The 12,128-nt window shown below is 38.1% G+C and overlaps 1 protein-coding gene across 2 annotated transcripts in view; it reads right to left on the bottom strand.

The window, feature by feature from the left end:
- PLCL2 (phospholipase C like 2) overlaps nucleotides 1-12,128 on the bottom strand; it is a 101,609-nt gene that overhangs the window by 41,466 nt on the left and 48,015 nt on the right. For both annotated transcript variants that reach the window (XM_039549082.1, XM_039549081.1), the window contains exon 3: nucleotides 876-3,362. In XM_039549082.1, coding sequence (XP_039405016.1) covers nucleotides 876-3,362 — 2,487 coding nt within the window. The remainder of the gene's footprint in view (nucleotides 1-875; nucleotides 3,363-12,128) is intronic.

A 12,128-nucleotide genomic window follows, 5' to 3' on the forward strand; every position in this document is an offset into this window, starting at 1 on the left:
AGACATTTCCTTTAATCGCTTTTCCCTTAACACTATATAACAGCAAGAGGATTTGATAGATCAATCCACTTGAAATTACAATTCTTAATTCTGTTGATCACTGCTAGTATTCCATCAGAAGTTCCTGAACAGTTAAAAGTTTTATTAAATAGAACATAACTTAATCCATTTCTAAAAGGGGTTTACATGGAATCTCCAAATAACACATTTTTTGAAGCGAGATCTCTTGGCTTTCACAAAACCAAGCACCTCAGCCTGCACTTTTTCCCTAAATTCCATGTGTTTAGTAACATGATGTTTAAAGTATGACAACTTCTTCTAGAAGACACCTTCTAATACCTTAGTGCTAATGCCATGTATTTCTAACATAACTATGAAGAATCATGGAAAGCAGATCTTTCTGAAAATACTCCCTTCTATTTGGGAATTAAGAAAAACCATAACTTTGGTGAAACTATGCTAAACATTCTTAGATGTACAAGTAAGGTCTCTGATAAGCATTAAAGTCTCCCTTTTCTATCTGTTGTATATTCCTCCCACATTTCTACTTAATTTTTAAAAACTAAAATATCGCCATACTTTCTTTTAGTGTATTTCTAATATTCCTTCAAAGACATAGGATGAGTCAACAGGGTTGAGTTCCAGCACCGAAGTCCTATTTCCAGTTCACATTCAACAAAATACACATGTGCGTTCAAGGTTACATCAACAGACAGTTCACTTAAAAGGCTGCTCTGACATGATCCATTCTTAAAGCTGTTCAGCATTAGACTCAAATAATTCAACATACAAGACACTTAAAATAGCATATATTCCATATGTATCACAATACAAAGGTACACATATGAACCAATAAACTGATTATAAAACTGTACCTGCATATTTTCTCTCAAATCCGTAGCATCCCGAATAGGTTGGAGGGCATTCTTGAACACTTCATCTATTGTTTTAATCCATAATGTTCTCATAGAAGCATATTCCCTTGATTTCTTGCCCTTCCTCACAGAGAGGCCCCGCTTATGAGGTTTCCCACCACCCCTTCGATTAGTAATGGCCACATGCACAAACAAGGAAGCATGAGCTAAACTTTCACCAGTCAATGACTGCAGAGGAACGTGCCGATAACCAGTCTGGAGACACTCAAAGGGAATAGTGTACTGCCCAATAAACTCGTCCCCAATGTAATCATCATCCAGCACTACAAAACGCACCATAGCTAGCTCTGGTAAATTTATTTGAAATTCAAAGCTTTCATCAAAAATTGGATTATCCCCGTTCTGATGCATAGTTTTCGTCCTTTGCTCAGCACAGTCAGCAGGGATTCCATGTATTTCAACATAGACGTAAGGATCCACAACATCACCTTTGGCACCTGATCCTTTCGGTTTAGGGAAGTTTTGCCCACTAATGATCTTAATATGAAGCAGCTGAGGTGAAACTCCAGGCACGGTGTCTTTTGTATTTGCGCTAAAGAAGGAAACTTCTTCTCTCATGATAGCAGGACGAAGGACGTAGCCACAGTTTCCGTTTTGTCGAAACCAACCAATGTTAAGGTCCATCATTAAGCCAGGCGTTTGGAAGTTCATTGCTACTATCTGACAACCACATTTCCAGAAGTCCTGGGGATTCATATTACTAGAGTCAATCCTCATAGGACTGGGGAAAACCCTTGCAAGAAAACGTTTGTTATAATTTACAAAGTCTCCTGGGTTTTCGTTGGCATATTTGCTAGCAAGCACTTCGTTAAAGGAGCACACTTCCCAGTACTTCTGGAGCTGAAATGAAACTTGAAACTCTTTGAACTGAACTGATTTACATATGCTTACCAACTCAGAGAGATCTTTGCAGAGCTGGAATCGTTTCCCTGTCATTGAGTTTTGCTGTTCTACCCCCTCTTTCGCCACTCTCTGTGACATTTCTGCTCCTTCATCTTCATCTGTAACATCTCCCTCTACTCCAGAACAATTAGCAGAAAGCTTCTTTGCTTTAATTAGTATTTTCCCTTTAAGTGATTCCGGTGATGGAAGATAAGACTCTTCAATGTTTGGAGACTGCGTATGTAATTTGTCCCCCAAAATTTTCTTCATGTGTTGTACCATTACTTTCTGCTGCTTAATAGAACAATGATTTTCTAAACACAAAATAAGAGGGTATTCTGAAGCAAAAAAGGCATACTTGTTAATAATGTCAATCACACTACGGAAGACAATTTGTGATGTCATTGTATGCCCTGTGTAAATCACGGGCTCATTATCCGGACCATCCCAGACATCCAGTTCAACACTTCGACAACCCATTTTTAGAGCACGAATGTAACCTGTGATGTCAGAAGGCCCTCGAAACTGATCCTCTATCAAGTATGTATTATGAGATGAATTTATAAAATAATGAGATAAAGGTTGTTTCATATCTTGACAAACTTTTTTATGTTCTGGATCAAATATGTGGCAGTCGGGTGAAGTAAGGTAATTTGTAAACCCATCTATAGAAAGACAACCCTTTTCCTGGCCCTCTTTGGCTGGCTCATATTTCTGAATAATTTCAAGGCTTATTTCTTCTGTGACCTGTGCCATACCCTGCTCTGCTTCCAAAAACATCATGAGGTCCTTGGTATCTAGAAATTCTTTATTGCTTGAAAACTGAACTAACAGGAAATAGATTTCAGGTCTGGTACAAAGTTCATGAAAAACTTCAATAAATTCTTCTTTTGTTACTTCAGTACCAGTTTTTTCCCTGGATCTATGTAACTCCTTGAATTTCAATTCAATTTTATTAGTTTTTAAACCAGGGTTTAAGTCTTTTATAAATTGTACAGCATCACATAGGGGTATATGTCCCAAATTATCTACATCTGATTCACTGAACATTTGTGAAAGCCACGAAGTCCGCATATTATCTTGAGTAGTTCCTAGCATATCTAGAGTATGTTTTCCATAAGAAATCAGGTATCTTAAGCCAGTAACCCAAATATTTGCAACATCTGCTGAGTTAGCAACCAGATCTAGTGACTCATAATTTTCTCCATATATAATTGAAAATGCACAATCTTCTGATATCTGGTCATATATTCCATTGCTGCGAAAAATATCTGTATTTTTTCCTGTTCTTACTTCTTTGATTGACTTGATATCAATCTTTGCTTTTTCAGAATCCTTTTTCGAAGGTTCCCAGCGTAGAGACTGCATATCAGCATCCAAAAGAAAGTATCGGTGATACACCCTGGAGTTGGATCGGACTTTTTTGAGTTCAGAGCCTTCCACCATGGCGTTGATACAGTCGCTTGCACTGCTGATCTTCTTCTCTGTGGGCATGCTGCTGAATGACACAGTCTTCTTCCTTTCTCGTTTCTGTTTCGTACCATCCTAGTAAACAAAGGGGGGGGGGGGAATAGTGTATCAGTATGATTTTGCTCAACATTGAAACAGGTTTCAATTTAAAGCTGAAAGTTCATCAAGTAGTTCAATAATGTCTATGTGATGACCAGTAAGATGGAAATTCTTACTGGAATCATCACAGTGAAAATACTAATAATGGCTTTCTATTTACTCTTGCTTTTATAACTAATCTTCCAGATTTTTTTTTAAGTATTTTTGATGAACACAAAATTAAAAAAACAAGTTTTCGATGCTAACAAAACAATAATGCTGTATTATTGCATATATGTATATACATTTTATTTTATGAGTTGTATCTTAGAGAGAGAACAGGTTCTGAAGTCAAGGCAGTAGGAAGCAAGCTTTTCTCTGAGTCCTTATACAGTCCTACAGATACTTGCCAAAGTTGTCAGTACAGAATATAATGCTTTAATACCATGCTGACAGGGTCCTTGTGAACACCAGAGAAACATTAATACACAATTAACTATATAAAATCAATGGGACATGGTCCTAACCACATAAAATCCATAGGACATGGCCCTAATCTAAGCATACAAGACATTAACAGCACTTCTTTATGCATAGCTCCCTTCACCAGAGCACCCATCCATGTTCTTCCCACAGACTGCCCACAGCACTCACACATCCCTCCCCTACAGCAGGAAAATACCCATGACAGTCTAAAGAAGCTGGACAGAAACACAAGGAACTGGACTGGAGCAGATGTAATTCCCTGCAAGTTCTGAGTTTCAGAAAATACAGCAGTGACTCAGAAAGAAACTTCTGAGTTTAACTGTTTCCAAAGAACCTTCATGTCTTTAGAAAGGACTGGAATGGAAAACCTGGTCATGAAGGGAAGCAAAAGTGATTCACCATTGCTCTTAAAGCAATGAGATAACCCAGAGGTCTTACTTTACTAGAGAAAGCTTGGGTATATCAGGATATATAAACATTAAAAAAGGAAAAAAATTCATTTAGCTACCTCTATTGTACCTGTTTGTGGTAATTAAAACAAGTGCAAGTATATCAGCAACACAGGTCTTAAGTACAATCAATTTCATAAGAACTGAATTTAAGAAACTTGTGTGCTTTCATTATCTGCATTTTCTGAGACTGAAAAACGCTGGGGTTTTTTTCTGAAAGCAACGTGTCTTGATGACCTAACTTTTAGTCTGAAATAACACTTGCATTAAAAAATATTTTTATATTAGATATTCTAATTAGAAGTGTTCTCCTTATAAACCAGCACAGCTCAAAAAATTACTTTGCCAGCTTTGTAAAAAAAAAAAAAAAAAGAATGTTGATATTCCCTCTGCTCCAGTGCAAATCAGCATTGCTTAAATGGCAGAAAGGAAAGTGAAAGAAAACTTCTAATGATTGCTGCGCTGAACAGATGTTCAGAGAAAAACCATCCATTACAAAATGCATTTCCAGTTCAGGGCACATGTGCTGTATGTTTAATTTCATTAAATTAAAAATGCAGAGTCCTTGTTTTGTAATTTAATTTATAAGCACCTGAAAAGTCTTTCATTGAAAACAATGATTAGTAAAGTGAGCAGACTTAATATTAGCTGTTCCGTGTTTGAGAAAATTAATCAACCATACTATTCTTGCACCTTTAATGACAGCAGAATTTGCTTTATTCAAGTTCTCAAGAGACCAGTAAAAGCGAATAACCCTGCAGAGGACTGTTTTATTTCTAACTGCAGATCAAACACCTGAAATGGATACTGCACATGGTTGACTCTCGGAATCTCACTACATGTAGTTTAGGCATAAGGATTGTTTTCAAACAACAGCAAATTTCCTTAACTTAAAAAAAAAAAAAAATCAAATGTGATTTTTGTTTACAGAGGTTTTTGTTCTATTTTAAGCCTAGCTTGTTTGTCTACCTGTTTATATCTCCTAACCTGAAAAAGTGGTGAAGGACAGTTCCACATAAATGAGCAATGACATTCCTGCCTGGTACTTCAGGGCTTGGAATTAAGCATTTTGAAACTCCTTAATGCTCTAGATTTCTCAGTCACAGACCTGAGAGAGGAATACACTTCTCAAACTGTTGAGTGACAGGCAACTGACAGATAACCTCCTGACACCAGAACCATCAATGCCTGGCAAGTATTACCTTGCCTGACCATGACCAGAAGAAAGATCTCTATGATCAGGACTGTATCTGATCCAAGACACTGAACAGCAAAAGAAAGGAAATATCTTCCATTTCTTGATACCATCTGATGTAAACAAGCCCATCTCAAGGCAGCCCCATTGCCAGCTCTAGTTACTGAAAGCTTAAACTGGAGTTCATGCATGTGGATCAGAGGAGTAATTCAATGTATCACCTGCAAGATAATTTTGCTTGCCTGCCAGATGAATTCGCAGCCAGTTCACCAGTACCCTTCATTTTTGCAGGGTAAAGCAGTCTAGCCACTCCGATTATTTATATAAAGCCAGCACCACAGTGTGAATGACTGTGAAAACATTCTGAGCTCCAGAACACCCTTCATAAGTTTTTGCTTCTCGAGAAATCAATAATCCTGAGCTACCAGACGGCCTGTGCAAGTCCCCATCCCAGCAGAGACACAGCAGTCATGATCAATGTGCATGAACAGAGTAACTTCAAGGATATTTTACCAAAGACACTGGCGAGAAGTATTCACCTGTCTGAAAAACCTGCTTTTCTGAAAAGACACAGAAAAAAACTCTCACTCCACAAGCTGAGAATGCAATTGCATAGACCATGCACAAACTGTGTGAAATTCATTTGTGAGTCTTGGCAATATAGTCTGGCATGGAGGAGACAAATTTATTCTAAGATGTGGAGGATTTTACCCTGAAAGTGAGGTGGCATTCATGAACTGGGTTAAGTCTCTCTTGGCCTTAGGTCTGCCTTGAATCAAAAAGAATGGCATATCAGAAAACTATATCTGAACAAACACAGGAGTGACTTCTTGGCATTCATGAGACTTAACAGGGTTCTTGCTGTTCAACATGCTCAAAGTGACACTGACTCTACAGTGCAGATGCATAATTCAGTCCAGAGCAGCAGCTACAATTTTCGTGCTGAAACAACTTTCAATCATTCTAGGATCTCTTGCACAATGAAGACCGTGTCAATCCTCAGTTTATAATGTCCTACCATCAATTACAGGATTTCCCCTAAAGACTGCCTGGGCTTCATCAGGCTTAAACACTGAAACCAGAACAACCACCTCATCAATACATTTCTTAATACTATTTATGCCCTAGCCAAGGTCACCTGCAAGATGTTTTGAGGAACAGACAAGACCACAGATAAAACTGTTTTGAAACATTGCTCATAACCACTACAAGCGACTACACGGAGTTTAGTTTATCCAGGAGTTTCTAACAAGCATCTAGCAGTTTAAAAAACAGAAATAATCCCAGCTGTCACCTGTGGCACTTAAGAGGCAGACACAGCTGGAGAAAATGGATTAAAAGCACAAGGAGGGAAGAGTATATCCATGATAACTTTTTTAATGCCTCTCAAGGTACCAACAAAGGAACAGCTATGTGACAAGACAGCACTATCTACAAAATAGAATTCTGGAGACAACAGAGAATCTTGAATCAGACACTGAGAGAGGTACACATAATCCCTGAAAGCCAACGCTTTTAATTTATGCAACTTTATGATAAAATTACTTAAAAGGCAGTTCAAATAACCACTGGTACTGATAGGGACAGCAGTAGAGTTCAAACAGAGATTTATTTGATAATGTAATAGATCACAGAGGAAATGATGAATAGTGTAAGGTTTGTAAACATCTCCTAAAGAAAAGGAAGCAGAGAGTGAACTTTATGACCTGTAAATGCCCAAATGAATCATGCCCCAGAAGCAGTACTTAAAAAATATTTAAACACCAAGTTGCCAAGATGTTTAGGTACCATTTGGTCCAGTGGAATTAAGAACACTTACAGCCCAAAGCAGGGGCTTGCCAACCCCGTCAAAGTGGTACATGTGGGGCTTCAGCAAGAGTACAGTGCAGAACACGCTATCCACCTGCCAATACAGAATGGTCCTCACACTGGCCCATGTAAACTCTGGAGATGGGTGCATGACATCCTGCCTCTCTCCATGACTAAAGCCACCTGCAGATTTGAGGTGGTAGTTTCTAGACTGGAAAATCCAGGCCTCTATCTGCATTTAGCCCACGAAGGTACTCTTTTTAGAACAGAGGACTTCAAAAAGAAAAGACAATGGTAACAAGAGGAAGTGGCACAGTGGCAGATTTCTAGAGCACTCGTCTGGGAAGTGAAAGTCCCTGATGTCATAAAACATAAACATTTCACTTGGTGACCCTGAATGCAAAATGTAGTCCACATAGCAAGGACCTGAACACTGAATTTTGTCCTCTCAATACACACCTCCCCAGGTGGACAGGTCTCCTGCTGCTACTTGTTTATGCTCTAACCATACAGAATTTCCATTCATTTTTATATGCCAGAGGTTCACCAAAGTGTGGAAGGCAGCTCCATGCTAGTGTTGAGAGCATGAGCACTCCAAGATGCCCAGGCAGAGGGATCAGAGCCCAACCACTCCATGAGTAGGCAAGTGCTCTGCCGGCCAAGTGATTACGTAAGAAACAAGAACACAAAAGACCCCCTGAAGTGCAGCACCTCACTGCAGGCTTTTTGATTGCCAAGGGCTGAGCTTCAACAACCTCTGAGAAAACTCACACACCTTGAGGCAACGATGGTACACAGTCTGTAGAAGCTACAATCCCAAGAATGCCTACTTAGTTCGTTCCAAACAGAAACAAGACAAATGTCAGCCATTCAGCCTAGCAAGGTCTGTACATAGGCATAGTAATAAGACTGCAATCAGGTACAGTGTCTCAAGAGCTTTCAATTTTTTCTTTATCTTTTTTTGCAAATAAGTTCTGAATTAAGTGGCATGCTTGTGAACCTGAAAGACAGTGGTGTGCCAATACTCTGAGCAATTACAGGTGAGTAGGTGAGAAGAAAGGCCTGACTTAAGTGTGGTAATTTAAATTTTTATCCAATTACACCATTATTTCATGTCATAAGGTGTGAAAGCTGTTTTAGATATAATTTAGTGTACATCTGTAGCCAACAGTGTCAGTAAAATTCATTACTTTTTGATGAGAACAGGCAGACTGATGATCTTCATAATGAAAACACAGTGAACTACTCTTCTGACACTATACAGCTCATTGATGACTTGTTTTTTATAGTAGATGTGATACGTACGTAGCCAATTTGAGTACAAGACCTGCCTGTTTTTACCAAATGCAATTCAGCAGTAATTGCAAAATCGCCTAGCTTGAAGACATGATGTATAACAAGCCTATTTCAGGAAGTAGTAAGTTAAACAAAAATTGATGCTCTGTTTATTTAATTAAAATTCTTAAGCATTTTTCTTCAAGACAAAAAACTTGAATTTCATAGATTTTCTTCATACTTAAGAAAGCATGTCTATATATAGTTAAGTCTAGTCAAAGGAAAAAAACCACATTTATTTAAGTCAGCACTTTAAAATATTCATTTTCTAAATGCATTTTGTTAAAAACATTATAATATCAGTAATTTGTTCTTTTCCAAGGTTCCACCTGTGGTTTTAGAGATATAAATGCTAGTGTGGATGAGCAAATGTGCTACAAGTGCAACGTCAATCACATTATCTTTATCTCTACAAATATTTTTAGCACAAAAATATTTAGGGTTTTCTTTGAAAAAACACCTGTAACTGAAACAGCAATAATGAACAGGACCACTTGTTTTTGCAAGCACATATGAAAAAATAAATTATATTATGTATAGTTTTCCTGTGCATAGCTGCCAACTCATTCTACAACATAGAATGCAGCATTATAAAAGAGGCTAAGCAAGTTTTTGTGTGAAAGAGGCAGTAGAAAAAAAGGAAGGAAAATAAAAGGTAACTCAAATCAGCAACGGTTTCTGTATTTTTGATACACAAAATTAAGCATTGATTTCAAGAGTTTTATGCAGTTAAAGGCAGAGTGAGAGTCTTCTTTGGAAGAAGGTGGGGGAAAAGGGAGAAAAGAACTGTGCAGGAGAAAGGAGAGAGGTGGTGGTGCAGAAAAGGCACTTCACCATCAGGAGCCATGTCCCTGAAGGCAGGAGCTCGGAGCTCTACATCCTTGCCTTCGATGCACCCTCTCTCAGCCTTATTCTCCTGGAATCAACAACTCAGCAGAAGAATCTGCTGACAACCACCACTCAGCCCCTCTCTTCCAGCCAAGCATCTTCTTTTCCTAGTCAGCACCTTTTAATTTGCCATTACCAGGAGATCCTTACTAACACAGTGACCCGGATTCACTAAAAGGCACGTACTTTTTAATGCTGTAACACAGCTGTCCAAAGCTTCCAGAGCATGTGGAAACCAAAACAAGAAAAAACTCTTCAAGTAATCAGCAGTTCAGCTGACAGGATCCCAGATGCTTCAGAAATGGCACGTGTTAAATCAGACTGTGTCCAGCAGTTTTTGTAGCCACTGTTTAACTGCACACAGCTCCAAGCAGTAAAACAAAAGTAGAGTCCTCAACTGAAATAACAACCATTTGAGGAGAGACAAAACATCAGCTATTTGGAAAACACAAGTCCTCCCACTTGTTGTGAATCACTGTATTTGTGCCCAGCATTTAAATATTTCCCCAAACTGGTACTCATGACATATCTGTTGTTTGTAGAAATCTTTTAAGAAAAACATATTTTTCTAATGTGCGGAGGGTTGACCCCAGCCAGATCCAGTTAAACAATGTCATAAATAACAACGAGGAGGAAAGAAAATACGATTAGTTGAACAAGTAACAACTCTTTTTTTTTTTTTTTAACCTCTTTTTTTTACTAAAGGAATTCTGTACTTAAAGGATTATGGACACAGGTGCAAGTCTTAGCTCAATATTCAAACAAAAATTACCTATATTATTTCACATGAGCAAACTGCATGTTTCATGATACAGGTAAACCAATTCCCTCTTCAAACCCTCTTCAAAACACTCATTTTCTGTCCTGTGTCTTCCTCCTCCTGCCCCAGTTGCGTCTCTGTTCTCTCCAGTTCAGCTTCTCAGGCCCTCATTAGCACCTGTCTGACGCACAGTAAGTTAACTTACCTCACTACCTCAGGAAACAAAAAAATCTATTTTCTTCCAAATTAGTTTTCTGCAATTTTAGTGAGCTGAAACAATTTTCCATGTGACCAGCTAAGTATCAGAGCTGGTTCAAAATAACCACCAGAAACAAAGAACCAATTAAAAATGGGAGGAAAGAACAGTCACTCACTTTTATCAAGAAATTAATTCTATTAAAATCAATGTAGGTGAAACGCTTCTGTTGAAATCCAATCTTGCATGAACTGACAGTAGAGTTTTATGTCATTAGGTTTTGTTGTGGACTTGGTCATCTTAAAGGACTTTTCCAACACAAACAATTCTATTAGGGAAAACAAAATCTCTCATCTTGGTCTACCTGACAGAGTACAGCAACAATTTCGTAAACATATAAAACATAAAGGCAAGCTATAAGAACTGCCAACACCACAAAATAACAGAATTGAGGTTCTCAGGCTCTTGGGCTCATTTTGTTCTGCCTCATTTCAAGAAAACAGGACACCAGAAAATTTATGAATCTATGATATGAGAAAGATCACTTTCACACCACCTATTAGACAGAGCAGAGAAAAACGGTAGCCTGTGCTGGCCTTGTTGCTGTTACAGCAGGAAATTTAACTGGAAAGACTGTGACTGCAATGAGCCAGGAAATAACAGGATATGGTTTTGCAAATAAAGTCTAGACTAAAGGGTTTCTTTACAAAACTTCCTACAGAAGAGCTTATTTAGTCATTTGATCAGTTTAGCAAGAGTAAAGAAACCATCTTTTAATACGTTTTTGATGATGCTGTCTTACGTATCCTTCAGTATTTCATTATTCAAGTTGTCTCACAGGATGTCACAAGGGAGTTGTCCCTGACTCTCTGCCATGTGGTGTAGGTACAGATTCACAGAATATTCTGAGTTGGAAGGGACCCACAAGGGATCATCAAGTCCAAGGCAGTTGCTTCTTCCACGAAGATGCCGAAGACATCCACGGGCATGATGCTGCTTGCTGCCTTCTCACTCAGCTCTTACTTAAACCCACTCCATATTCTTTTGAAGAGAAAGTAAACAATCTGAAATTGCTTATTCTGCTGAAAATAAAGGAGTTGATGCTACTTTTACTATGTTTGAGTTTGACCTAAATCTGTGGCAACTAAGACTTCCCCATTCTGCAGTTGCATGCTGCCATGTATGTTTGCCTTCTACCAGGAATTACTATAATACACCATTCTAGGATTCTGTCATTTTATAACATAATTTTATAATTTAATTATATTATACTATGTATGACATTATAATTCTATAATACATTATTATATATATAATATTATATCTGAACATTAAAACATGCCAGCAAAGCCAAAATTCAAACACCATTGAAGCATTCTGTCATGTATGAGTTCATCTGCACATTTACGAAATTAAAATAAAGGGGCATTTGGTTTCAGGGGTTAATTTACAATACAGATGAGCAGGGGAAAGGGGAAAAACAGTCTGGTCTCAAAAGAAAATAAATAAGAAGCATTTAAGGAAACTACCCAGACTCCTGTGAGCACAGAGAGAGCCAAAGCCTGAGTTATGCTTGGCATGAACATCTCAGTTCTTAGTGTTACTGAGTCAGTTACAGTTCAGGCTTCTTGGAAGCATTTCCAAC

The sequence above is a fragment of the Corvus cornix genome, chromosome 2, assembly GCF_000738735.6.
Source record: "Corvus cornix cornix isolate S_Up_H32 chromosome 2, ASM73873v5, whole genome shotgun sequence".
Lineage (NCBI taxonomy): Eukaryota > Metazoa > Chordata > Aves > Passeriformes > Corvidae > Corvus > Corvus cornix.